Source organism: Corvus cornix, chromosome 7, assembly GCF_000738735.6.
Source record: "Corvus cornix cornix isolate S_Up_H32 chromosome 7, ASM73873v5, whole genome shotgun sequence".
Classification (NCBI taxonomy): Eukaryota; Metazoa; Chordata; class Aves; order Passeriformes; family Corvidae; genus Corvus; species Corvus cornix.
The window spans coordinates 13,387,610-13,413,560 of NC_046337.1; the positions used below are offsets into that span (position 1 = coordinate 13,387,610).

General features: G+C 39.6%; 1 protein-coding gene across 1 annotated transcript in view; it reads left to right on the top strand.

Moving 5' to 3' along the window:
• CNTNAP5 (contactin associated protein family member 5) overlaps positions 1-25,951 on the top strand; it is a 275,472-nt gene that overhangs the window by 223,116 nt on the left and 26,405 nt on the right. The window contains exons 15-19 of the mRNA XM_039554726.1: positions 7,579-7,706; positions 7,882-8,052; positions 10,137-10,355; positions 16,146-16,385; positions 18,298-18,522. Coding sequence (XP_039410660.1) covers positions 7,579-7,706; positions 7,882-8,052; positions 10,137-10,355; positions 16,146-16,385; positions 18,298-18,522 — 983 coding nt within the window. The remainder of the gene's footprint in view (positions 1-7,578; positions 7,707-7,881; positions 8,053-10,136; positions 10,356-16,145; positions 16,386-18,297; positions 18,523-25,951) is intronic.

Sequence of the window (25,951 nt, forward strand, 5' to 3'; positions counted from 1 at the left end):
ATGTTTATGTAAATATTGGCTTATGAATGTGATTTGTATGGAATAGCCTGGCTGTGCATGTTAATCTATCTTTTCTTTAATGTTTGGTTATCAGATGCGCTTTTGACGAGGTTTGCACATGAGCATCAGGAGCATCTGGTTTTACTGGTGCTTGGCTCTTTTCATAATTCCCATTCCATTTTTCACTGCTCAAGCAGAGCAGGTTGTTATGCTGGCTGACACTGGGGTTGCAGTCTTAGACTGCAGGGCACTGCAGCACTAGGTCGTACAAAAGCAATGCAAGGTGAAAGCTAAATGCAGCTTTATAATATTTCAGCCAAGTCTCCTCAGGAAATGAGACCTAAACAAGTTATTCTGTGGGTGTTTATGTCCGTTTTCCCACACACACCCCCAATGATTTTGAACAAGTAGACACATTTAAAACATCTTGGACAGAGAAGGAGAAGTCTCAAAAGTATTACAAATTACACATTCTATGAAAATTTATGCCAGGCTGAGGGGAAAAAGCCAATTAAAGCCCACAAGAAGGAAGTTAAGGAAGCATACACTTCTATTAGATTTTGGAAAACCCTCATGGGAGAAAGATGTTGGAAATCATGCATCATTAGCTTGGCAGCTCAGAGAGCTACTTGTTTCTCCTAATTTCATGATAATAACAGAATATGCGTACAAGTTACCTCCACTAAACTGCCTACTGTTTGTTGGTTTGGGGATTCAGTTGCTTTGGTTTTTAATCCATGAGAAATTTTTACTTTGGTAGTATTTTAAAGTTGAGTTTGCCTTTATAAAAGCTAGAAAAACCCTGACCTTTATGAAGAGTTTCTAAACATAAGGAATTTCATGTCTCTTGAAGATTGCTTTTGTGTTTCCCTGCTAGAACACTGACCCCTGATATATAACGAGCATTCGAATCTGAAAACTGCTAAGATCTGAACTGTGACTTCAACCTGCTATACGTTATAGTGGAAGGAGCAAGACAGCAGTAGATGCATTTATTTGCCTCAGCATGAAATAAAATGGGTGCTGCAGAGTTGAAAACCAGAAAATAATTTTTGCTCCTTTTAGATAAATCATGCTGCTCCAAGGTAGGAACTATCCAGAATAGCTGAAGCATCCTCCTGAGGAAGAGACAGTCCTAGGATTCTGCTTTGATTTGCTTTCCTTAGACTAAATCTTGGGTGCAGAAGAAGCTACTAATTTCTCAGAGCAGCAAAAGAAATGATAAACAATGGAAAGTAGACCTAACAAAGTCCTGTGCCAGGTGTTTGGCAGCACACAATATGCACCTCTAGGCATGCTGACTTTTAAATGATATCTGAGCATACAGCTGAGCCAGCTGCTATTTTTGGGCTCTTACTTGACATCAAGTTAGTCCCCCTGGCCAGATGAACAGGGATGTATAATTAAGCATTCTAGATGGGGAGGGCTTTTGTATTTTTCACCTTTGTTTTTATGAAAGCATTGTACTGATAAGTATCTTTTTCCATATGGATCCTTATCGTGCTTCCAAGCTACACAGTATGATGATAGCGAAATGTGTCACTGCAGAATAATGGAGAATCTTCCTGGTATTTTCGGGAGAATGGGAGATCTCTGAAGAGGAAGCAGAGGCACCTGCTACTGCACCCTTTTTGTTGACCCAAGCAAGAGATCTGAAAAGGTGTAAGACATGCTTTGGCTGCCTGCTGCCAAAAAAAAAGAGAAAGATTTCTGACTGCTGAAAGCACTTGCTAGTGGGTGGGAACATTCATAAAAATCCAGTGGCTTCAAGCTGACGCTAAGCCTCGTTCAGAAAATGTTTTATTTTTCTTTCTTTCCCTTCCCCCACACTGACAATAGTTAAATGTTGGGACAAGTTATATATAGATGAGATATATTAGTGATTGTCTTTCAAAATATATACCCTGTTTCAAACAAAAACATATTCTTGATTGGGCAGATGTGTTAAACTGACCTAAAGAATAAAGCATTACTGAAATACTGAAGGGATAGTGCTATCATGAGATCTTTCGGATCTTCAAATGCCTCTCCCAGGCTGTCTTTCCTCTCAAGCAAAATTCTCTTGCCTTGGCAACTGAGGTCTTGCTGCTCATCAAACCTTGCATTTAAATGGGAGGAAACTCTTTCATGCTGAGGTGGCACACGACTGTCCTGAAGTCCTTTTGCGACTTTGGCCTCTCTGTCTGGAATCCATTCTCCCCTTCAAATGCAAACCCTTGACTGAAGCCAGTCATTAGACAAAACCATTCTGACTGTATTCACTTGGAAACCTTGTGAATTTGGAGAGCTCTGCAGCTTTTTATTTTGTACAGAAAGAGAGGCATCTTTGGAACTCATTTTGTACAAGAAGCTCAGGCATCTAAGCTAAATGTGGTGGACAGTGTTGATTCCAAAAACTAGCTGATGGCCATATTTTATTTCTATTCTTCAGTCTTATTATTCAAACTTGAGGAGTATCCTCTTTTTTCTTCCAGAACAGACTTCTTCACTGGGGAACTAAACATTTGAGTCATGCCATTTCCAAAGTTCACCTCTTTATTGTGGCTTTGGGGCACTACAAGAATAAGGAAAACCATGGGACACGATAAGAAGGGGAACAAAATAGAGGGTGGATAGTCTTGTCAGACCCACCTTGTCTCCCAGAGATATAATGAGTATATCAAGCCTAGTTTGAGGAGGAGCAAAGCCAAATGGAAGTGAATGAAGCCTTGCTTGGATGAGCTGTATTTGTGCTAAGCTCTGCCAGAGCCAGGATGCTACAACTGGAAGGGTTGAGGAGAGCAGGGCAGAGAAACCCTGATGAGCCCAGACTTGATTGGTTTTATTTGCTCTGCCACTATCCCACACTGAATCCATAACCCGAGAAGCAGTGCAGGCAACACCAGAGCCTGAGAGCTGACCCTGCCAGAGGTGACCTGGTCTGTACAGAACTGTCTTGGATATCTGCTGTCATGACTGCTTTTGTCAACAACCGGGAAGAGCTGCCTGCAGAGAGCTGACTGTAGCAAGTCCCTGAGGTGTCAAGAATCAGTTCATTACTCTAATTACCAAACTCTGTATCCCTAATTCAGCCAAATACAGGCACTGCATCTTGCCTTCAGCTGTTAGGTATGTCCCCTCATGCTGGTGTTTTTTACATTATCGTGACTGTACATTATTTTACCCAGTAAAGCATTTGTGGATACGGCTCATGGGCAAGATAGCAATTAAAATGTATTCCTTTGGATTATTAATGGTATGCCCTGCACAGGCCTCAAAACTTTTCCTGATGGAAGCCTGTGTCATGGGCCCATTCCTTATGTGCTTCCTTGCCATCTGCTGATGATAGTATTCTTTTCCCCAGATGTATGGTATTCCTGAAAATCTGTGCTGAATATCTGAGCTACTGAGGCTCAGATCCCGCCAGAATTTCCATTAATGTGCAAGAGAAAAACATACCAATAGGGGATCATATGAGAATAAATTATATTTAATGGCACCACTGCTCTACCATCTGTTACAAAAAATGTGGAAATGGCTACCTAGAGATTAGCAATTTATGATGGCTCACACAGTTAGGACACCATAGAGCGAGGGTTTGTTGAGCATGCTTTTAGTAGTAGCCAGGAAGAAGAAAAATAGTTTCATCATGTTATCATCAAAATAGTTATTTGTCGTTTACAGGTGAGTTTACCTTTACTACACCTTGCAGTATCCAGCTGCTGCACTGTCATCTTTAGCAGCAAATTATTTTCATCTTTTTAAAATTGGTCCAGACATAGAGCATTTGTTTGACATGTGACTTGCCTCATAGCTTATTGAGGAAGTCCTTTGGGTAGATGTAGGCATTAATCTTCAGACATGGATAAACAAATGACATCCAACTGTATTTAGTACCCATAAACAAAAAAAAATTCAGTGATTTAATTTAAAGGGCATTATTGGATTTGTTTGGTTTGGGTTTTGCTTGTGGAAATGACAAATTGACACTATCCTTTATGCAAAGAGCTCAGAGAAACATCTGTTTGTTGAGGGTTGTTTCCACCCTCAAAACATTCAGATTTTCATCTGATTTTGTGCCAAATTGAGTGCCAAGTCAAGCAAGCAGGAGGTCGACTTCCCAAGTTCATTAATTTATTCATACCATTTTCTGTGAGCAGGGAACTCTTTCGGGAAAGTGATGAAACCTGCTTGATTTTTGTGAAATCAGGTCTTAACTTACAGGGGGTGTGCCTCATGGAAGTAGCCACAGAGTGCAATGTGAAACCCACTAAGGAGAAATAAAGTAGTGGGTTTGGCTAACCTGAGAAGCAGCTGTGGAAAAGCAAATATAATCTGGTTTTAAGTGTATGTGAACTGCTAAATTAAAATACGTATCAGTAAAAAGGAACTCTGGGAACAAACACAAAAATAATTAATCTAACAAGGTTTTGCTTTTGTTTAAAAGACAAAATCATGTATTTGCATGTCAGAGTGCAGATGCTTTTTATCAGAAAATAGTAATTTTATTTGAAAAGTGTAGTACATGAGAAGTGATCCCCAAGCCCCCTTCAGGCAAAATTTCAAATGTTTTGTCCAAAGCCTGGTATATTTGTATTTTGTAGTGCCACAGCAGTGCCTCCAGGAAGGTTTTGTACAGGTACATGAAGCTCTTTTGCTCCTCTCTCAGGAATAATACATTGTATTTGAGAGGCTGCCATGGTGTACCACATAGAGAAGAGGAATTGTGGTGCTTTGTAAGAAATGGAGTCTGAAATAGGTTCAATTTAAGGAATACCCAGAATTTGAAACACTCACAATGTCTTCCACTCTCTTTTCTGCATTTCTTAGCTGAAATAGCTTAGGATCTTTCACCAAAAACTTGATTTCCTACTATGAAATAATAATAATTAACTGCAACAATAGATATGTTGTTCCTCACACTGATGCATTCTCTGGACAGAATATTTTCTGATAGGTTTTATTTCAGTGTCTGCTTGTATGAAAATATATATCATTATATGAGGGGGTTTTTCCATGTGTGAGAGAATAAAATGCATAAATGTGCTATTTGAGTTTGAAGAGAAGCTTGATTGAGTTTTCAAGGCATTAACAAAGAAGTGAAGATTTTTATTAATTCTAGAATATATTTCTCTCTCACACTTGAGCTATGTTCTTAAAGTTTGCTGTGACACCGGCATATAAGTAGTAAAAATTCAGTCATAAAATCTGATATAAAAGAACTTCATGCAATACAGCAGAATATCTAATAAGCAATGCAGTTTTCAGAGATGTGGAATAGATATCTTTAAAATGTCACCATTTCATGGGGTTTTGTAGATATTTTGAACACTAGCTGTAGAAAGATACTGATTTTTATTTTAATGCTGATCATAGCCAGTAAAAAGACTGCACTATTTTTTAAATTTAAATAAATTTGCAGGAAACATCCCTAAATATTTTGCAATTTTTGAAAAATTTTGTTTTAAAAAAGTAAGTGCCAGCTTAGTTACTCATATGTGTATTGAATATTTTATGTTCCATTACTACGCATCTTTCTGCCTTTCTTTCATTCATTCTGCCTACTCTTCTTCCTCCCAGCCACTGGAATACCTTATTTAATTATCTTCCTAAGAAATACTCAAATAATTTAGCTTTTGTCACAGCAGTTACGTCATCTGTTAAGAGTATTTATGCTAACTTTCAAATATTGGTACAATAAGCTATAGGAGTGTGATACTCAGAGTCTTCTCTGAAGAGATTTGGAGACCATGTACCTTTGATTCATACATGACAGTTTCCCTCCTGAGTCTGTGCTGGAGGCCTTACTCTGCCTCGTGCCTGGGAATTTCATCTTGCTGCACTTTGTCTGTAATTATTTGCATGTCAGACACCCACTGGAGCAAGAAGAAAATGTTAGCATCGGAGAGGGTACGTCTCCTTTTCCCCTTGGCATTATGAGACAATTAACTGTGGTGCATGCAATTAGAAGCAATGAAAAATAAATGCAATGTATGCAGCCTTTATAAAAAAGATCAAAATACTCCTATTTTTGTCTAACATTAATCAGAGTAGAGCACTTAACCAAACAAACATTTGAGGTTGTGTGTCAGAGCACAGCTGTAGTGTTTGTTCTGATTATTATTTCTTTGCTAGAAGTCTGTGTCCCTTCCCATATCTGGAACATTTATGGAAGTTGGCATTGCAAGCGGGATATGGGCAGGTCTGGGATCCTGCTTGGAATGTCAGACTCTTTGGCAGTGTTATCACTCAGATAGTGATACCTGTTTCCTGAGGCATTTTGTCACACCTGCCTGGCAGAGCAGTGGGTATAAATTTGGGATTACTGGCATTTTGGATATGTTGCCATCCCCATGTGCAGGATGTAGTTTTTCACCTGTGAGCAGACAGGTGAGCTGAATCCAGACCCTGCACACAGTTTGCTGGGCCATGAAGAGGTAGAGATCCTTTCTCCGAAACTATTGGGATTTGGTTCCATGAAGGATGCTCTGCCACACTTATGTGCCTGGATGTACAGCAAACCTTAACCTTGAGGAAAGGAGAAGAAAAAACACATCACTGTGGAGATGAGATTCAGGAGCACTCACCTCTCTATTATCAATCGATAGAGAGAGACCTCGAAAGGGCAGTTCTGCTCTGGCAAGGTCAGGGTTGGTGCCTGAGGGACTCGGCTGGGTTCATGAAGTGCAGTGGGATGAATGCACATCTCTGTACCCTGCCAGAGCCAAAGTCACTAGGTGGACTTAAGGGCCTGCCATGAAACATCACGCTGCATTTTGAGGACAACTTTTTGTCCAGCTGACTCAGATTAAAAACAAAGAAATTATCCTTCAGGAATCAATCTTTCCAGTTCCTTTCTAGCAACCATGTGTAATTTAGTCACAGCTGAAGAACAAGCCCAGCTAAACAAGCACAAGAAGACAATGCAGTAAATCTGCCTTGAATATTTCAGTTGCTGACACAAAATGTCCATTGGCATGCAACGCAAGGGATTGATTCAGTCCAAACTCACTCTGCCAACTCAGCTGTTTTTACATTGTGCAGGGTCAGTTGTGTCCCAGCCATCTTGAAGTTGGATCAGTAATTGTCTGGCTTCCCTGTGCTAACAGCATGGTGGAACAGGCATCACCTGTCCTCTTGCTGCTCGGGTGAAGCATAAAGCCAGCATAAACACCCTTATCTGTCTCCAGATAACTTTATAGAAATGCAGACTTAGAGTTAGACCTGATCCACAGTAAATACATCCTGCTGAGGAAACCCAGTAGAGCCCAGTTTACATTAATGCCCATTAGTCAGCATGGCAGTGCTCTTCCTCAGCTTCAAAATTGTTCTACACAGCTGAAGCAGGTTTACAGCCCATCCCAGCCAGTATCATGTGTCCAAATGCTGTCTTCAGTGGTCAGTATTGCATATGAACATAGAGCATACATGGGAACATACTGTCTTAACTGTGTGTACTTGTCATAATTCCTCCAGGTAATTCTGCAAAAGATCTTTCATCTTTAACTAAGCGTCTTTTAAGTATTGCCTTGCATGAGGAATGCTGGGGGGTTTGTCTGTGGTTAATCTGTCTCTTTCTGTTTGTGTATTAAAATCCAGGACAAATGATACCGGCCTCCTTGCTTTCAAAGACCATTTGCCTGTAACTCAGATTGTGATCACTGACACAAACAGATCAAATTCCGAGGCTGCTTGGAAAATTGGCCCTTTGCGTTGCTATGGAGACAGTGAGTACTAGCTTTTCTCAATTTCCATAGGTACAGAATGTTCCTTCTTTTTTTGCTGTTGTTGTTGTCTTTTTTTATAAAAAACTATTTCTCTGATGAAAGGTGGCTTTCCACATGCAGCTTGCAGCTGCTGTCCTGCACCAATTAACTACAGAGAAGGGGGTTGTGTTTGCAGGGCAGTTCTGGAATGCTGCTTCCTTCAACACGGAGGCCTCCTACCTGCACTTCCCCACACTCCACGCCGAGGTCAGTGCGGACATCTCCTTCTTCTTCAAAACTACCGCCGTATCCGGGGTGTTCTTGGAAAACCTTGGGATTAAAGACTTCATACGAATTGAAATAAGCTGTAAGTTTCACTGCGCAGAAATCTTGGTGTATTTGCCCAATCTGACAGTTGCAGAGAACTGGGAAGGACATATTTTCTGCCATCTTGAGAGGCTTGGAGGTGCCTGGAGACTATAAGATGGGGACATAAAGACTTTTATCTAGACTTACCTACCTCTCCTGTCAGAGTCTCCTTGTATGGCCTTGTTCATTACACTTAATCTTACTATGGCTAGATTTATCTTTCTTAAACAAACAAGTATGAATTTATATTTTCGACACCAATACTTATTTTTTTGCTCTTTAGAGAAAAAAACCTACTGGTTAGATGTACCTATAGGCTGTAATTTTAGTTGAAAGTTGGAAAATTTAATGCAGCCATTCTGATGGTTACTTTTATTTCCGTATCAGTAACATGCCCAGCCTGATGCAGCCCTAGTGTTTCACAGGAACTCAGTGTGTATGGTACAGCTACGAGGTGAGAGCTTAAGAAGGACAGGACAATAATGCAAGATAAGTTAGTCACAGTTGTAATGGATCTTGAATACTTCAAAATCTATTAAGTGAGTGTAGTGTAACTGCTTCTCAGTGTATAAGGACAATTGCATGGAATTTAATTAGTGAGATTTTGCCTCACTCCTGTTGGGATGAGTTCAAATATTTATTAGTGACAAAAGAGTGTGGCAGCTTTGACATGAAATATGACATGTGTATTCCAAATTCTGTCAAGCTTAGGGAAAACAAACTGAGTGCTATGCATTTGATAATATGCTTATAATAACCCCAAAATAAAGTTTAATAAAACAGGGCCCCAAGGCCCTTCAATTCATTAAACCAGTGGTAAATGTCGTGGTGCATTATCACAAGGTAATGAGGTGTGATTTACTGTTAATTGCACATCAAGGTCCAATTTGGTTGTACTTCAGTGTATTGCATTTTATTCTCAGGGATATGGAAGTAAAAATGGCATCAAATATAACAAATACTATAAACTAAGAGGATTGTTCAGTGAAAGCTTCTGGATGTGTGTTACATCTGTCCTCCTAGAGAAATGAGTTATTTAAAAGTTTGGGAAAGATCTTTTAGACTTAGGCTTCTCATCAGTAGTTTGTTGTTGTGCTTCTTGCTGCCAGATGGAATTTGCAGCCTAAAGGCCTTGTATCAAGGAAGCTCCACCAAGCAGCTGCTTCAAAGGGAAGTGACTTTTTAGCAGATGCAGGGGCTCAGAATAGATCTTTGTCTGTCCCTATGGAGCATTTCCTATCTTAACTATCTAAGAAGCAGCTTCTAAAACCAGACCTATCCCAATTTTTTGGGCTTGAAATAACAAGGTTTATAGGAATTTTCAGTCCACAACCTTCTGGTTGTGTGATGTGTGGACCTGGTTCTTGGTCTTCCTGGTGCATTTAGCATTTTAAGGAAGAGGAAAATAATCAGTAGCAAGAATGTTAAAAGGTTCTAGCCCCTTTCAGGAGTCCAGCAGAGCAAGGTGGACTCCTTTATGTGGCTTTTGTTTTGCAATTATTGTCCTGTTTCTAGGAGCCTTATTATCTCTAGATGTGTGTTACATATACAGCTTTAGTTTCGGATCAGCAATTAACTAGTTTTGCTCATTAGTTTTTTTGTGCATCTTGGGTCAGACTTGGGCGAGCAAATGCTTGTAGGATTCTCTCATACCACATGCAGCCAAGTTATGTAATGGTTAAGTACTTGCATTTTGAAAGATCTAGTTGGAAAGATCTTCATCCTTTCTTCCTTCTTAGCATTATTTGTCCAAAATCTTTTTGGACCATTGTTTGACTTCTGTGCAGCCTTTGGCACTTTCATTTCAAAAAGAGAAGTGCCATTTCTAGAGCACTGTAATTGTTATAGCCAAAAAAGATGGGTACCCACAACCAAGCATAATCACAGCAGAGATCAAACAGTGAGGCTGCAGGCTTAAATTTATGTATAAGCTGCTGTGTAGGAGATGGGAGGTAAATGATCCTGTACTATTTGCTGACATAAAAGTTAATGGACCCTATATTTATGTGAGATTTCTTGGTGTCAAAACCACGATTTAATTCAGACCTTCACTTCCTCTTCACATCTGTTTATCTATTCCAGCCCCCAAGGAGATCACCTTCTCCATAGATGTCGGGAATGGCCCCACAGAAGCCACTGTGCAGTCTCCCACACCCCTGAATGACAACCAGTGGCACTACATCCAGGCAGAGAGGAACCTCAAGGAAACTTCTCTGAAGGTGGACAACCTCCCCAAGAAGGTCCTGGAGGCCCCTGCTGAGGGACACTTCCGCCTGCAACTCAACAGCCAGTTATTTGTAGGTAGGGACAATCCAAGGGTTCCTGTAGATATCAACAGTATTTCATATACTTTGATAATGAATGCTCCTGTCTCACCACTGAGCTTGCATGTGGTGGCTTGATTTTGCTTTCTCTTCTTCTACTCCTGCATAGGCAACATGAAGTAAACCCCAACAACTGCCTTTACTCTCAAAGCACGAACCATAATTTAACCATGCTATTCTTCATGTTATTTTTAGGGCCAAACTCTTGAAATGTATTTATTGCCGGAGAGTTGATAACCTTTCTTCTTGTGCAGCATTAGCTGTGTAAATTGCTGTAAAAAATGTGACCTCTCTCTTTAGGCACATTGTAAAAGTCATAAATTTGTCCTACAAGTTTCTGGGCAAAACCTGATGACAGTAGGGTCTTTAAAGTTTGTTCCTTCAAGCATGCCTACAAAAACCTTTATTTGGCTAGAGAGTCCATGAGTGAGAGAAGTATGAACACAGTCAATGCAAATAAAGGTGTTTCATCTGAAAGTGATTTTTTAAAGGACAAAAAAGAAAATTAAAAGAGGAAGAAGAAAATCTCTACATATATTTTGTTTACTTATTGCCGTTGCACAAGGAACCTGGACTGGGACTAGTTTGTATTTGATAATATGATAATGGATTACAAAGGGAATTCTCTCTTTTCAAATGCTGTCTTTCTGAGTAATCTGCTCAGATGGAGTGGGTTGTATTTGCTCTTATGAAGGGCCCTTAAGGTAACTTCTGATTCCTTCCTTAAAATGGATCTTCTTAGCTGAAATGCTGTAGCAAACCTCAATCTGTCAATGCCTTTTAATAAAGTTTACTTGTATATTCATACCCTTATAGTTAAGTAGCTTTCAGGGTATTTATTTGAGCTTTTTATTGTGTATGTGTGCGGTAATTACTGGGCTCTGAATGTGAAGAATTATTCTGTTAATAAATAGATATGGCAGCATCAATGTCAGGAGTCCTTCCCATACAGCTGGTGATTTATACCTAAAATGATCTCTGCTACACTCAGCTGGAGAGAAGCTCACTGAAGAACTCACAGAAGGGAGGCTTAAGGCTGTCACAGAGCAAGGTTTCTGTTTTCTGGTATGAAGCATGCTGCTAATCACATGTTTTTCAAATACTGTGTTGATCCTAAGAACGTGTTCTGTGGGAGGCCAGGCCTGGAGGCAGCAGGCGTGGGCTGCCAGACACCTTAGACACATCAGAGAATTTTAGCCAACATACTGTTTCCAGTTAGGAAAATTACAGATTTAGTGACTGAATAGACTTTTGAGATTTTTTGGTTGTTTCTTTCTAAAGGACTAAATATAATGGGTTTATCATAGGTGATCTACTGGATATGTCATATATATCAACTGCTTACCATCTCAATCTGAAAAGCAGTATCTGCCTGTAAGCTTGCTGCTCAGCCTCAGTGAAATAAACAGGTTAGCTGTGCAAATTGCATGGTGGTTTTAAAGTGACATAATTGATGAATTGTGTCATGAAAATCCATAGTAGTTAAGGACCCCACCAGAGCAATGTGCCAACGGGAGCCCTTGCCAGCAAACGCAAAGCCATGCACTTGCCACAGAACAGCATCAGCATCCCCACGTGTTGGGGATTGACTGGATGGGGAGCAGCTCTGCCAAGAAGGTCCCATTAGTTTTGGTGGAGAAGTGAATTCGTACCTCATCTGAATGTAGACATTCTTTAAGGAGCAGGTTGGACCAGTTGATTCCAGCAGTGACTTCCAACTGATTGTACTCTGATTGTAGTGAGTGTTTACAGTAAACGTTAGGATACAGGTATTTATTTCAGCCAAGAAGTGAAAAATTCTTACTGTGTAATAAATATATTGCATTCTGTTGGCCTTCTGCACTTTTACGGAACAAAAGGAACAGAAAAACAAATGGGTTTGGGAGTGCTTTTTCAGCCCTTAACTCTGCCATATTGAAGGCCAAAATTATCTGTGACTTGCTAAGTTTTCCTGAGAGCTGTCAGAAGAGCTGGAAACCTGGGCAGCCTCATGATTCTGGCATTATTTGTCCCTGGGTGCTCCAGGGAAAGGTGGCAGAAGTCCAGCAATACACAGATGCGATGTAGTTTGTCTCTACTGAAAGTCTCATTCGAATCTTGTAATAAAAAGCTACTGATTTAATACCTCAACCATGCAGAGAGAATTTTAACCCATCTGAAAAATAAATGTGTAAACACCATTGTAAAAAAGGAAGGAAGCAGCAGCACATATTACTCCCTACTCCCCCTATAATCCACAACATATTTGTCTCTGCAGCATTCTGCATACTGACAGTGATTAAGGGGTTTCTAGCCTTAATGACGGTGTGTGGCAGGCTTCTGAGATAGTTCTGTGTGTGTGTGAAGTGGAAGAGAAAAATGACTTTGTATTGCCACTACACTCAAACAAGCTTGGATTTTAATGCAGCCTAAAAGAATTTGAAAACCATTTCTGCCTTTCTTGTAGTGGGTCTTGGATATCTAACTGCTTCTGGCTGCATTATAATCCTCAGTCAGAGCATGGATATCCTTGTACCTGGTCAGGTTTCTTCTGTTAATTTGAAAAAAGTACAGTAGAAGGAGCAAGCCCCAAACAAATGTGCAGGCTAAGTACCATCAACTGCACCAAACTGCACAGTAACGAGCCAATTCGGCAAATTACTTGCTTGGAAGGGGCACTCAAAAACCTTTCCTTTCAATGGACAGTTGTTTTCAGTACTCAAAATGTGTGGCATAGTTTTGTGTAGTGCAGCTATTCCTGTGGTCCTGGAGTAGTTGTGTCATCATCTCCTCTTGTGGCATAGTCTGAGATGAAGCTCTGTCTTACCCTACTGGTGAAGGAGTGAGATCCATCACAGGGATGGGAAAGAATGTCCTCCCAGACCACTTTGAGAACAGGATTTGAACTCAGACTGGTAACATCAGAGAAGCAAAATAAAAATCCTGAGAAATTAATCTGATGTACAAAGCTTTGGTCAGCAGTTTTTGTGCTATTTGTTTGGTACATTTTGGAAATTAGCAAAGCTAAGTGTTTGGGTTCCTAGTTTTGTCTTGGGAGCAAGTGAGCAAGGAATGAATCCTTGGGTGAATCTCCTCTGTTGTAGACAGGCTAAAGGCAACATAACCCAGAGAAAGTCAACATCTGAGAAGCTTTCTCTGGAGACAGAGACAAGGAATTATAGGAAAAGAAGGGGTTTGTTTACTGTTGGATTTAAAAGCATTTGTCAATGCCTTGGAATATTTTGGAGGCCAAGAGGAGGAATTAATGCCTAATTCTTGTGTATCCTGTATGATTTGTACATCTTTCAGCTTGAGAGTAAAAAGTATGACTTGAAGGTCTTCTGAGGAACCCCATGGCAAGTTCTCCTACTCCTGATTATGATCCCTATGCTTCTCCATCCTTTCCTTTTCTTTGTATCAGTTACACAAAGCAAGGATGCTCCTAATACTTATTTTCAGCCTCCCTAATCCAGTTTCTACTAACAAAATGTCCTTTGTTTTGTTTTGTTTTTTTTAAAGCAAATCCTCACCTCATTGCTAGAATGTTAATTTTTTATCCAATTGTGTCACCAAACTATGCTGTGAGTGCTCAGTTGTGAGCTTCTTGCCTCTTCCTCTCAGACTCTCCCTTCCTTTCCCAAAGGCTCCTCGGAAGAATTTGGCTACATAAACACCTTGCTGAAAACAGCATGTCTCATTTGACTGTTACCTCCACTCAGCAAAGTACATCCTCAGCCTTGGTATTTACGGTCCTTAGGCTTATCCTAAAATCTGTTTTCCTGAATAAAACATTTAGGTTTGATCCATTAAAGTTTCTAGCCCATCAGGCTTCTGTTAGAGTTGGAAGAATCTGCAAAGCCTAATTTGGGGAAGAGTTTTGTTTGTTTGTTTTCAGTTTTTCCTCTGCTTTGCGGGAGTGTATATGAAGATTAGGTCAAGTCAATTGAAGAAAACTGCCAAAAATAAGCAATAGATTTGCTTAATCAATACTGGTCTAGGATCATGTAGTTAGTCTGTGTTAAGCTCTATGCTCTGCAGAAAATAGAAGAGTGAAAAACTTTATGTGGCTTTCCAAAGCACTTTAGAGAGCAATAAGAATATGAGTAGTGCAATAAACATGACATCCATAGAACAGTTAGCAATAGTTTTTACTCATTTTTTATATATTATAGCTGGGATTTGTATGTGTGCAGAGAAGAGGCAAGGAAGCTGTCATTCATCCTTGTGATATTTATGGTGGCCTCCAGGCAAAAGAAAACAGAGTATCCAGTAGCCTTAAAGGGAGAAATCCCATTTCTACTTACATGGTCTTTACTGAAAATTCTGTATGTTTTGTTTTGGAACAAAGTCTCCAAATAAAAGGATTGTGTATGCAGTGCAGCAAATGCAGAAGGCCTGATTCTTGTCCTCAAAGGGTCTTTAAAATAAGTGAGCTAACGTTTGCTCACCTGAAAGAAATAGCTGGCTAAAGAGAAACTTAAAAATATTTACTTCTCTGAGAAAGGTGTCAGAAAATGAGCATGGAATAAATGTGTCTCATGCATACTATCTATAGTTCAATTACTCTAATTCACATCCAGTATTTCTGCTATTAATGTTCCAGAAAGAAAAGTATGACAGAATGGTGTAGTAGAACACTAGGCCTTGAGTGAAGTTCCTTTTCAGACTGTTGCTGCATTCTCTTTAGTTTGAAAAAGTCTTGCTTTAATTAATTTATGGAAAAAAACAAATGCTCTTCTGCTAGGGCTTATCAAGTGATATAATCTCTTAAATCATATGCTTTGAAATAGAGCCAACTTCTACAGAAGAATAATAAGTTCTTTCATACTACTTTTGCAGGAGCATCACCAATAAAGCTAGCTTTTAAGAGTCTGCAAATGCTGATAACTCCTGGACCAGAACTAGATTTCCTAGCAGCAATCAAAATTGCAGTATCTTCAAAAGAAAAACATTGGCAACTGCCAAAAAAAAAGCCTATGATAAGAAAAATTGTTATATTTTCATAGAGAACTTCAACAATCATCATTATTATCATTCTCAGAGATTACCTCTTAGGGAAAATGCCTTCACTGTAACACTGTTAGCAGTTCCATTCGACAGATATGAATCTAGTTATCTTGTAGAGATTGAACTGCCCTCTTGCATACAGGCCTGGTCTTCAGGAAGAAATGCAATCATGTTCATCTGTTGTAATAAATAACACATCTGTGAACTGAACTCATGTTTCAGGCCTACAACAGCCATTTACATGCAACACCATCAGGCTGGGCAGTCATGCATAAATTCAGACTCAAGTCATTTCCCTTCAGCCAGCAGGTCTGGTGCTGAACATGATTCATCCCTGCTATCTGGACTCATCAGCATGTGTAACTCTCCTGCTGGTGGGATTAGGGTGTTTGTACTAAGATAACAAATAGAAAAAAACAACAAAACCCCAACATTTTTGGTTTAGTTTTCTCATGTATTTGGTGATATGCAGACATAAGATGAAGAAACTAATCTTTCTTCTAAATGAATTTGCAGTTTTAATGTCAGACAGGGCAGTAGATAAGCCAAAAAAGACAAGAATTACAAAGTGTCACATACAGCTTTCTAGTCCTTTCATAAAAATAGAGAGACACCTTAATTTCCAAGGCTGTCCATCTGTCATCTTTTGCAACTGTACACATTGATATATAATAGTTTTTTAAATTTGTGGATTCATGTTTGTACCTCAGGGTTGAACTTCATGGCTTTGATTACTGTGCAGACTCACCAGTGAGTGCATGTCTGTTTTTCTCTTTTTCAGGGGGAACAGCTTCCAGACAGAAGGGCTTTTTGGGATGCATTCGATCTCTGCATTTAAATGGACAGAAACTTGACCTCGAGGAGAGAGCTAAAATGACACCTGGTGTTAAACCTGGATGCCCAGGACATTGCAGCAGTTACGGGAACCTGTGTCATAATGGAGGAAAATGTGTGGAGAAGTATAATGGTTACTTCTGTGATTGTACCAACTCAGCCTATGAAGGACCTTTCTGCAAGGAAGGTAGGCAGCATGCTTTGATCCCAAGACTTTAGTGGTTTGTGCAATAATTCTGAATTACAGCACCATTTCACCCATGTCACCTTGGTGTCCCCCTGTTTCAAGATGTTCTATTATCAGCTGTCCCTGTTCAGTGTTACTAAGTGTTTGTCTTAAGCAGGCTCTAAGACCTCCTTTTGTTGACTTCAGTGTTGGCCTCAGAAATTAAAATGGTGTTAGTTGTACTAATGAAGTTCACAGCTATATCCCACTATGATTCCTGTATTCCATTGCATATATCTATCCCCAGATGATAGGGAAAAGGGCTGAAATTCTTCATAGCAGGTGTTTGCCCATGTCTGAATATTTAGTTGGCTTGTTTTTTAAACCTCGTCTTATTTTGTTCACCTTAACAAATCCTTAAGAGCTTTTCTTTACAAAGTTTTAGAGCACTGATGTGACAAAAAGAGGTAGTCTTTTTATGGGTTTTTTTGCCATTCTTGTGACAAGCCATCCAAACGTTAAGAAATCTTTAGAATAAGCATGAAGCATTCAGGAGAAAACTGATTTGCATGGCTCAGTCTTTGGTAAATGTGTCCTCACTGAACCTATCTGGTGGCTTATAGGAGGTGCTGTCAGCAACAGAAAAAAACCAGGGCAAATAAGGAACATCTAATTTATCAAGCAGGCTTTTTGGAGCTACAAAATCACTGCTCAGTAACAAGGTGCAGTGTGAATTTTTAATTTCCATGGTTGTCCCCCACCTCACAAATGCAACAGGTTTGCTAAATGGGTTGCATCATCTGCTGGTGTTAATTGGCTTAGCTGTTGTCGTGGTTTAGGAATGGTATTCTCAAATTCAGTGATTCCACTGAAACCATGGAGTGATCTCACTCACTCTCCTCTCCCCTCTGCCTCCGCCTTTACTGCACAAAAGGTAAAGATCATAAATTGATATAAGAACGATTTACTGGAAACAGCAGTGACTTTTAAAAAAACCCAAACAGTAACTGTAACAGTAGAGGATACAAGAAAGAGGCAAACAATTCTCACCTCCTTCCGCCACCAGCTAGGCTGACCCAGAAGAGAGCCCTTCCTCCATCCCCCGAAAATGATGTGGGGTGGTATAGAATAAACTCCAGGTCCTAGCCATGCCCTGCCCTGGCTACTGCAAAGTTAACCTCATCCTGGCCAGAAGCAGGACAGTTGTACTGCAGTCTGTGGAACTATGCTCACTTACCAAAGCTGAGGGCTTGGCACGGATGTTGCAACAGACATCTCAAACACCCACATAGTGTCCCATTAGAAGATGCTGCTGTAAAGGTGAAGCTGCTTTACTGGAGAGTCACCATCCTGACTTCACTGAAGAAAAACCCTGCTGTTGTCCTGTGTCATTCATAGTCAGACTATGTTGTGTTTAATGGAAACAGAAGCATGACTTCCTAGGATCTGAGGATGCACAGGTAGATGTTTCTCTTCGTTTGATGCTCCCAAAGTTCCCCAGTAAGCTTCCTTTACTGGCTGTCTTTGGTCAGTGTGTTACTTTAATAATTAATTTCTTTAAAAAGGAGACTGGAAAGAACAAATCTATTGTGGGGGCACAACAGAGAATATTGCCTTACATGTCACTGTCACAAGATGGTGAACAAAGCATTTATTTGTCTGATAGACATTTGGGCTGTTCCATCTCATGGAGTTCTGATTCCAGCACTAAAACAGTTGAATTTATGTCTCCATACACTGTTACTCTTTCTGTCAGACAAACAATCTGGAAGAAAGGACACACTGCTTATACAAATGAAGGAAGGGTGATGGATCAGGGGTGTTTTGCAGTGTTCTACTTCTGAGGCAGTCAGTTCTTGTCCATCCCTGCCTGGAAGATTTGAAGATGCAGTAGCTGAAATAATTCCTTTGGTTTATTTATATATGCTTTCAGAGGTTTCTGCATTATTTGAAGCCGGCACTTCTGTTACCTATACTTTCCAAGAACCTTATCCTGTCACAAAGAATGCAAGCACCTCAAGCTCTGCCATTTATGTGGATGCTGTCGTGTCCAAGGAGAATATTGCATTCAGCTTTCTCACGGCACACACTCCAAGCCTTCTGCTGTACATCAACACCTACTTTCATGAATATTTGGCTGTGATTCTCTCCAAGAATGGTAAGTAGCCTTGATTTGCTACCAAAGGGAGACCAGTGTAACTGAAGTTTTTTGGGGTTTTTTTTGTTTGTTTGTATGGGGTTTTTTTTGTGGGAGAATAGAATAGAATTTTGCACTGATTTAAGTTCATTTCTGTGTCTGCAACTTTATCAACTTCATGGTGTTCAGTTCGTGAAAATGGCCATTACTCTTGTTTATGTCCCTTTATTTGGCATTCAGTGCTACACTTGCCTAGTCAGTCTTTGAGTAATCATGCTGTTGGGGCTTAAAATGTGCTTTGACTTCCATTTGGCAGGACTGTACAATAGTAATTCCTTGCTATTTATTCCACACTGAGATCCATTAGGCCACCAAGATAAGGGAATGAGAAATACTATGTATGTACAAGAGCATTTGGTGCACAAATATATTTATAATTCTATCTTTTGCATTCTGTCTTGGCACATGTACTGCTCCTCACTGGACTGTTTCAATGGAATATGGCTAGTATGTCTGAATATTAAAGCTAGAATATGTCCAAGTTTTCTAGGCTTACTCACCAAAACATGAAGTGTAAATCCATTTCCTGTTTGAAGATACTTGACATGGGTACTTTTTGAAAATCTGTTAAGATTTTAGGGGCATAGACCTTTGTCTTCTCAGTAAAACTCTTGCTCCTCAGTCCTTGCAGTTCTTTCAGAAAACTCACTCCAGACAAACATCATCTTAGACAAATGGGGAAATTTGAATTTTTCAAGAGTTATCAGGCACTGGAGCATTGGAAATGATGAGTAAGAGTATTGGTGAGTCAGTTGCCTGTGGCAAACAATAGAAAGTTAATGTCACATGGTTGAATATGTAGATTTGACTGAATGACCCAGACCACTCTGAAGCCTTGAAAATTCCAGAATAACTAAGCTTTCAAGTACTGTCAAATAAAGCCTTAGAAGATTTGAAAAAAAAAAAGGTTTTATTCTCAATATGGAGTTTTCAGTAGTTTATCTCTTGGTTATGTCATGTGGATAGCATTGGGGCTGGCATCCCTGGGAGGGGCAACTGGAATAATAACTGCGTGAGCCAATCTACACCAAGCGAAGCTGCAGCAGGGAGGTGGGACTACTGAGGTGACCCTCACCCTCTCCTGTCCAGTCCCAGATTTCCATCTCTAATGTGCTCTTGTAGACCAGTGTTTATGATTTTTGGATGTATGAATATTCTAGTGTGTAGTTCCAGGGTGATGGAGGTTAGCCCCTGCTGAGGTAAAACCTTGGAATCTGCTTCTCAGTTTCACTCAGGTCTTTTGATGCCACTCAGGCAATTGGAAATAGCCCTAAAGTTAATGACAATGCAATATCCATTTAAATCACCTTTACTGCTGCCACAGTAATCTAAAATGACCTTAGAAACATAAGTCAATTGACTTTTATTGATAGAATACACTATAAGCAAGCTATAATTGTGGAGCTCTAGAAGGGGGTCTCTAATAGTGCTTGGGAAAGGGGTTGGGATCAAGACATCAGGATGTCTTGTAGCAGCTCAGCAGGAGCAGAGCTCATGAAAATGAAAATGACCTTTCATTTTGTCAGCTGCAGCATCTGCAGATTTCAGCTTTGGCTTAGGTGGAGACAGGCGCTCTCAGTACCTGTAGAAATTAGGTGGTGCAGGTCTCAGCACAGTCAGGCAGTACAAACAATGGTGCTTTTCTCAGACCTGCACCTCTTTTTATTCACTTGTAATAAGGTGGTAACAGTTGTTTAGAGGGTTGGTGAGATGTCAGGTTCCAAAATTCTGGACTATAAAGTGTAGCACTATATGCAAAGAATGATTAAGATAACTAGCTGACCTTTGTTAACTCCTGAAAGTCTCCTTCAGGATTACTCAGTGCATGCTTCTGTGACATTTTTTCAAGACAGTCATTTCAGTCATGTATATTCTCTGCCTTTTGTCCCAAATGGAATAATTCGTTAAATTTCATGTCCTTTTACTTTTTAGTCTTGTTGGAATTGAAATTATTCCAATGAAAATAATGTTCAGATATGTTACTCTTTCTTCCTCCAAGAGGTTTATGCTTGCCATAAAGTTACTGGACTATGAATATCAATGTCCTTTGTAGCATTAGAAGTGCGTGTGATTCCTTCTCTGTTATTGGCTCACTTTCAAGGAATCTTGCTGAGTTTGACAGTGTGTAGTAGGACATAACCAGGTCCCTGCTGGATAACTGATTGGTTAAATAAAGGTTAGGCTCCTGGAGAAATGGGAATGGACTTTCTCACTTAGGAGGTGAGCAGTAATACTCTTTACCATAATCCCAAGTCCCTTTCCATTTGTTAAAAAACTGTATTGGAACAGTCTACATATAATTAAGTATTTCACCTTTCGTAACTATTTTTGAAGCTACTGCTCACGTATTCGGTTATTCCTCTTTTCTATTATCCACAAAATAAGTAGGCAAATTGCTAGTTAATAAAAGTGACAATGAGAAGAATGTTTCTCCTACTTCTGATTTCACATGTTAAATATTTGACATTAGAGAAGTGAAACTGTTTGCAAGGATTATTCATAGTTAGAGTATACTAAAAGGGCTTATATAAAAGTGAATTTGTATGGGCACCTATGGTCTAATTCAGTCAGGTGTGAATATTACCTAAAATCAATTGATTTCAGTAAATTTATATCTATATAATACTTCTAGAAGCAGTTCCCACCTGTAGAACGTATCCATACCACAGAGTTTGTTCTTACCTCTGATCAATGGGCTCATGTCCTGGCAGTTCGCAGGTAAGGTTTCAAAAGCTGGTGGTTTTAAAGATGGCTTAGGGATTCTTTCCTCCATTAGTTAATACTGATACCCTGAAATCATACATATGATTTGAAAATGGTATGCATATAAGAGCATGTTCCTTTCCTCTCCAGTCTTTCTTGGATTTTTAAATTACAGCTACAAATGTATGTGTATGTATTGTACATAGATGGGTGTGTGTATATATACATATACACACACACATACATAGATGGGTATGTATGTAAAGCTCATGTAGTCCCATTGGTCCCACATCCAAGAAATTAGCAGTACTTTAATGATTGGCATTTTTAATATCTCTTTCTGTAGAAAAATTATAGTGCCTGTTACTAAGCTACAGAAGATGGGTAAACATCTCTAATTAGTCTTCTCAGTGTGTCAATCCACAGAAATTATCCACATCATGTGAAGATACTACCAAGAAAAGAGTATTTTTTTTCTTTCCCAGGCTTGCTCTTCACTGTACATTTTTGCAATTACACGATTTCACAGTTACCAGTACCTTTATAATATTATCTGTGCCTTGTTCCCTAAAGATAATAAATGATGGGAGAGAAAACTGTTAAAAGAAAGAATGTAGAAATAAACTTTGCTTCTCCTTTCTTCATGTTTCCTACCCCCCTGCAAGTAATCAAATGTGATATGAATATGATGAAATATATTGTCTAGAAAATGTTTTCACAAGTCTTTGATTCTCAGTTTTGTTGGCTTTCTCCATGGAAACAATATGATTCCTAATCTAGAAAAAAAGCAGGTAGCTAGCATCAAAGAAGAGAGATAGAATCTCAAACTATGCTAGAGTGATTGAAAAATTATCTGTATTTATTATCTAATCTCATAAGAAATTAAACCTTTTGAGTCCTTCTTTTCTATTTCCACCTTTCCAGCATCTATTGCCATCACACTGACATTTGCTCTCCATTTCTTTTGGAAAGCAAGACTCTGACTTTGAAGAGGAAAGATTAAAGACAAGGAAAAAGGCACAGTTAAAAACAGCAGTGCAAATAAAAACAGCTTGAGTAATTCTTAGGTCTCTGATACTCAGCATACAGTAGCAGGACTTATATCAGCTCCACTTCCCTGGCCTATAAAGTCTTAAAATCAGCTGACATTTGAAGTGAATAGGAAAAGAAATCAAAATGTGTAACAAAGGTAAGCTGAGTTAACACTCTAAAAAAAAAAGTAAATATTAGTGAGAAGCTACTGATTCATTTTTTCTTATAAACTCATAATCACCTGTAATCTCCTCCTGTCTCTAAATCAGAAACAGCCTTTCTATTGAAAGCATGTAAATTCTCTATTGTTTTTGCCTTCAAGTCTGTTGAGCTGCATCTCCAACAACCAAAGCTTTTCTTACTCAGTGGAAAAGAGATGAAAAAAATCCAGTTCAGTCTTTGAGGCATCCTATTTACACTGAATACTCTGAAGTTTAATGGGTCAAAACTAAAATAGGAGAAATAGGACTTGGGTGGATTTGGGGGATGACTCTTCTGGTTCTTTTTCCTTGCTCCCTTGTGGGTCTTAGTTTTGGGACATTAGCTAACTGCTGCAGAAAGACCCTCTCGACTACACTGTTGCTCATGTAGTTCCCCTTGGAGGGCACCTTGTGCCTTACAGACTTGCAGCAGGCACTGAACAATCTGCACAATTTATGTGACCGAAATGAGAAATGGTGACAAAGTTCAGGTATTGCTGCTTTTAACAGAGCAGGAGCAGGAAAGAAAGGCACATTGGGAAGTATGGGAGACAGCTTTGTGGAGGAGACAAGCAACTGAGTGACTGAGGATTGTTCCCAGTCTAGCTCTGGTTCACAGCCATTATATGGCAGATAGCATAGAAGTCTTCTAAATGTAATGTCAAGCAATTGTTGCAGTTGGCCCCTGAAATCTTATGTTGTTCACTGAGTGAGGGGCCAGAGACAGTTTGGTCAGTAATGATGAATGTAAAAGAAATTTTCTGCAGTTGCCTTAAATGGGAAGCTGGCTTTGGTACCATGAGTAGGCAGGGCTGGGGTGGCAGGAGATCTATCAGCTTATTTATCTAAAGAGAGAAACTTCCGTGGTTAGAAATCACACTGGTCACTAAGATGTTCCCCTGCTGTAAGCACACTTCACAGAAAATAGGAATGCTGACTAGTGTTTTCACTTCAAATCCAGCACTAAAAAGTCTTTGAGGAAAGAGGTGGACTAGGCACCCAAACGCAATTTTATTTTATGTTTTTGTTAGCATATGGCACTTTAAATTTTTAAGTGCGCAAAACTAACTTGAAAGAAGAAGCTGCCACAACATTCAGCCAAGGACTCTGGCAGATCTCTATCTCTGCTTTCCAAGTGGAGAGAACTGAAAGATCTGTCTCATTAGCTGAATTCATGGACATGTTTGTACTCATGAAGATTATTTTGCCATAGTGGAGGGTCAAGAGATGTTCTGAAGGTCCACAAGGGAAAACAAGGGAACTGTAATTGGATTACGTAGAGCAGGAAGGGTTGAACAGGCAGTTAATAATTGATCTGTGCTCTGGCTATATACAGACTGACTTTGAACTTACTGCTCTCTGGCATAAAACTCCAGACCACTGTCTGCAGATAATCAGCTGGGAAGGAGACCTGTGTTCCCATTTGCTTATAGGAGGTGCTTTATCTCCTAGAAGACTTGAGTTCCTAGCTCACATTTTGCAGCTGGTAAGTCGTTTTTATTGTTGGATTTCTCTGGAACTGTCCTGAAAGGAATGAGAGGAAGGACAGAGCATCCTGTTTTGAATAGATGCTGCATATATATATTTGCTCTTCAGTAACTCTGAAAGAAGGGTATTTCAGAACTCCTTTTATTGAAAGCTTTAGCCTTGAAAATTGATAGTAATTTTTCAGTTATTTTTAACTTGAGATTATCTGTGTTGTGGACAGACTGAGCAGTGTAGTAAAAACTGTAGTCCAGCAGAACCATTGTTTAAGTGCTGCCTTGGAGCACTGTAGCTGTTTGTACACAACAGAGAGCCCAATACTTGGGAGACTGAGTCTGGGTCCAAGTAAATCTCCTCCTCTATCTTGTATGTAGTATCCCTATTAACTTGTTAATTTTTCCCATAGCATATCATGTCTGCATCATGAAAAGGTGACTTCTTCCTTCTTGCCTTTCTTAGTGAAATTGGGTGTTTATGTCTTAGTCGTTACAAGTGAGAGTGGCCTTCGGGAGCTGCGGGGGGAAAAGTCTGGAGCAAGGTAGATGTAAGCTTGGTGAAAGAGGATCAGATCAGAGGATGGACATTAAGCGAACTGGGCACACATAAATCCATGGGCTCTGGTAGGATGCACCCACAAGTGATGACAGAACTGGAAGATGTCATTGCAAGGCCACTCAAAAGGCAGTGGCCACAAACAAAAATGATGAGGTTTCATCTGAATATGAGAAAGAGAAAACTCTTTTTAGTGTGAAGGTGACTGAGCACTGGCACATCTTGCCTAGAGAATTGTAGAGTCTCCATCCTTGGAGGTATTCAGAAGCCATCTGGACATGGCCCTGGGCAACTGACTTGAAGGGTCCCTTTAGGGGGACAGGGATGGACAGCATGTCCTCCAGAGATCCCTTACAACTTCAGCCATTCCATGGTTCTTTGAAAAATCACAGAAGTATGCATTTGAAGGTAAATTACTGAAAGCTTATATGTATAAGCATATATTTTACTAGAGAAAAGTCATTACAATGCTATCATTATATGGTTCTTGCAAAAGGATTTTTATTAGGTAAATTTTTTATTCTTCCACTCATTTTCCCCATTAGATGACTTAAGAACATGAGTCAGTTCCTTGTATGCCAGTGGTTGCAGCTAGTTCTAAACTCAAATATCTCCCTTGAAAGGTTGCTGTAATCAGGAGGTCACTGACTAAAGGATCCAACTTCTCCATTTGCAGAGAGTGGCATAACCCACATGACAGGCAATCCTTAGATGGGCTTACTGGTTAGAGGAGCAGAACATTTCCCAGAGATTGGTGACCAGCCAGGCAGTTTCTCTAGAGCTCAACACAAACGAGCATCATTAACCTTAGAAAGCCATTAATCCACAAAGTTCTGTGCTGCCTTTATTATGAGTTAAGAATTACAAGGAGGTTTTAGAAGAAGCATATGATTACTTCTCACTAGTTTTGTCTAAAAGATTATTGCTCACTCTCCTGCTCAGGCATCATGTAGTGCTCAAATTGCTTCTTTTTTTCCTGTTCATACCATCTTTTTCTTTGTTCTCATTGCTGAACATAATGGCTGTTTGTTAGGTCAGCATGAAACAAGTCCTCACTTGAACAGGCATCTGTACTGCCAAAATGGAAAGAAGAATGGTTAAAGGATATTAGGAAAAATGGAAACTGTGAGGCAGATCCTCGGTGAGGGCAGGCTGGGATGACTTTCTCAGGGTATCACAACAGATCTCAGTCTTTTTTACCAAGAGCTGTTCACACAGCATTAATGATGTTGCATAATTTGCAAAGCCAGGTTGAACTTTTGGAATAAAAGTCATAGGATGATACTTTATATTTCATTCACTGGGTAAAGAATAAAAACTCTTCCTGCCAGCCTGGCTGCTCTGCTATTCTTAAGTAAAAAGTACAGAGGGAGACGGAAGCCTGGCAAGATTCTTCTTCATACAAAGGTGAGTAAACC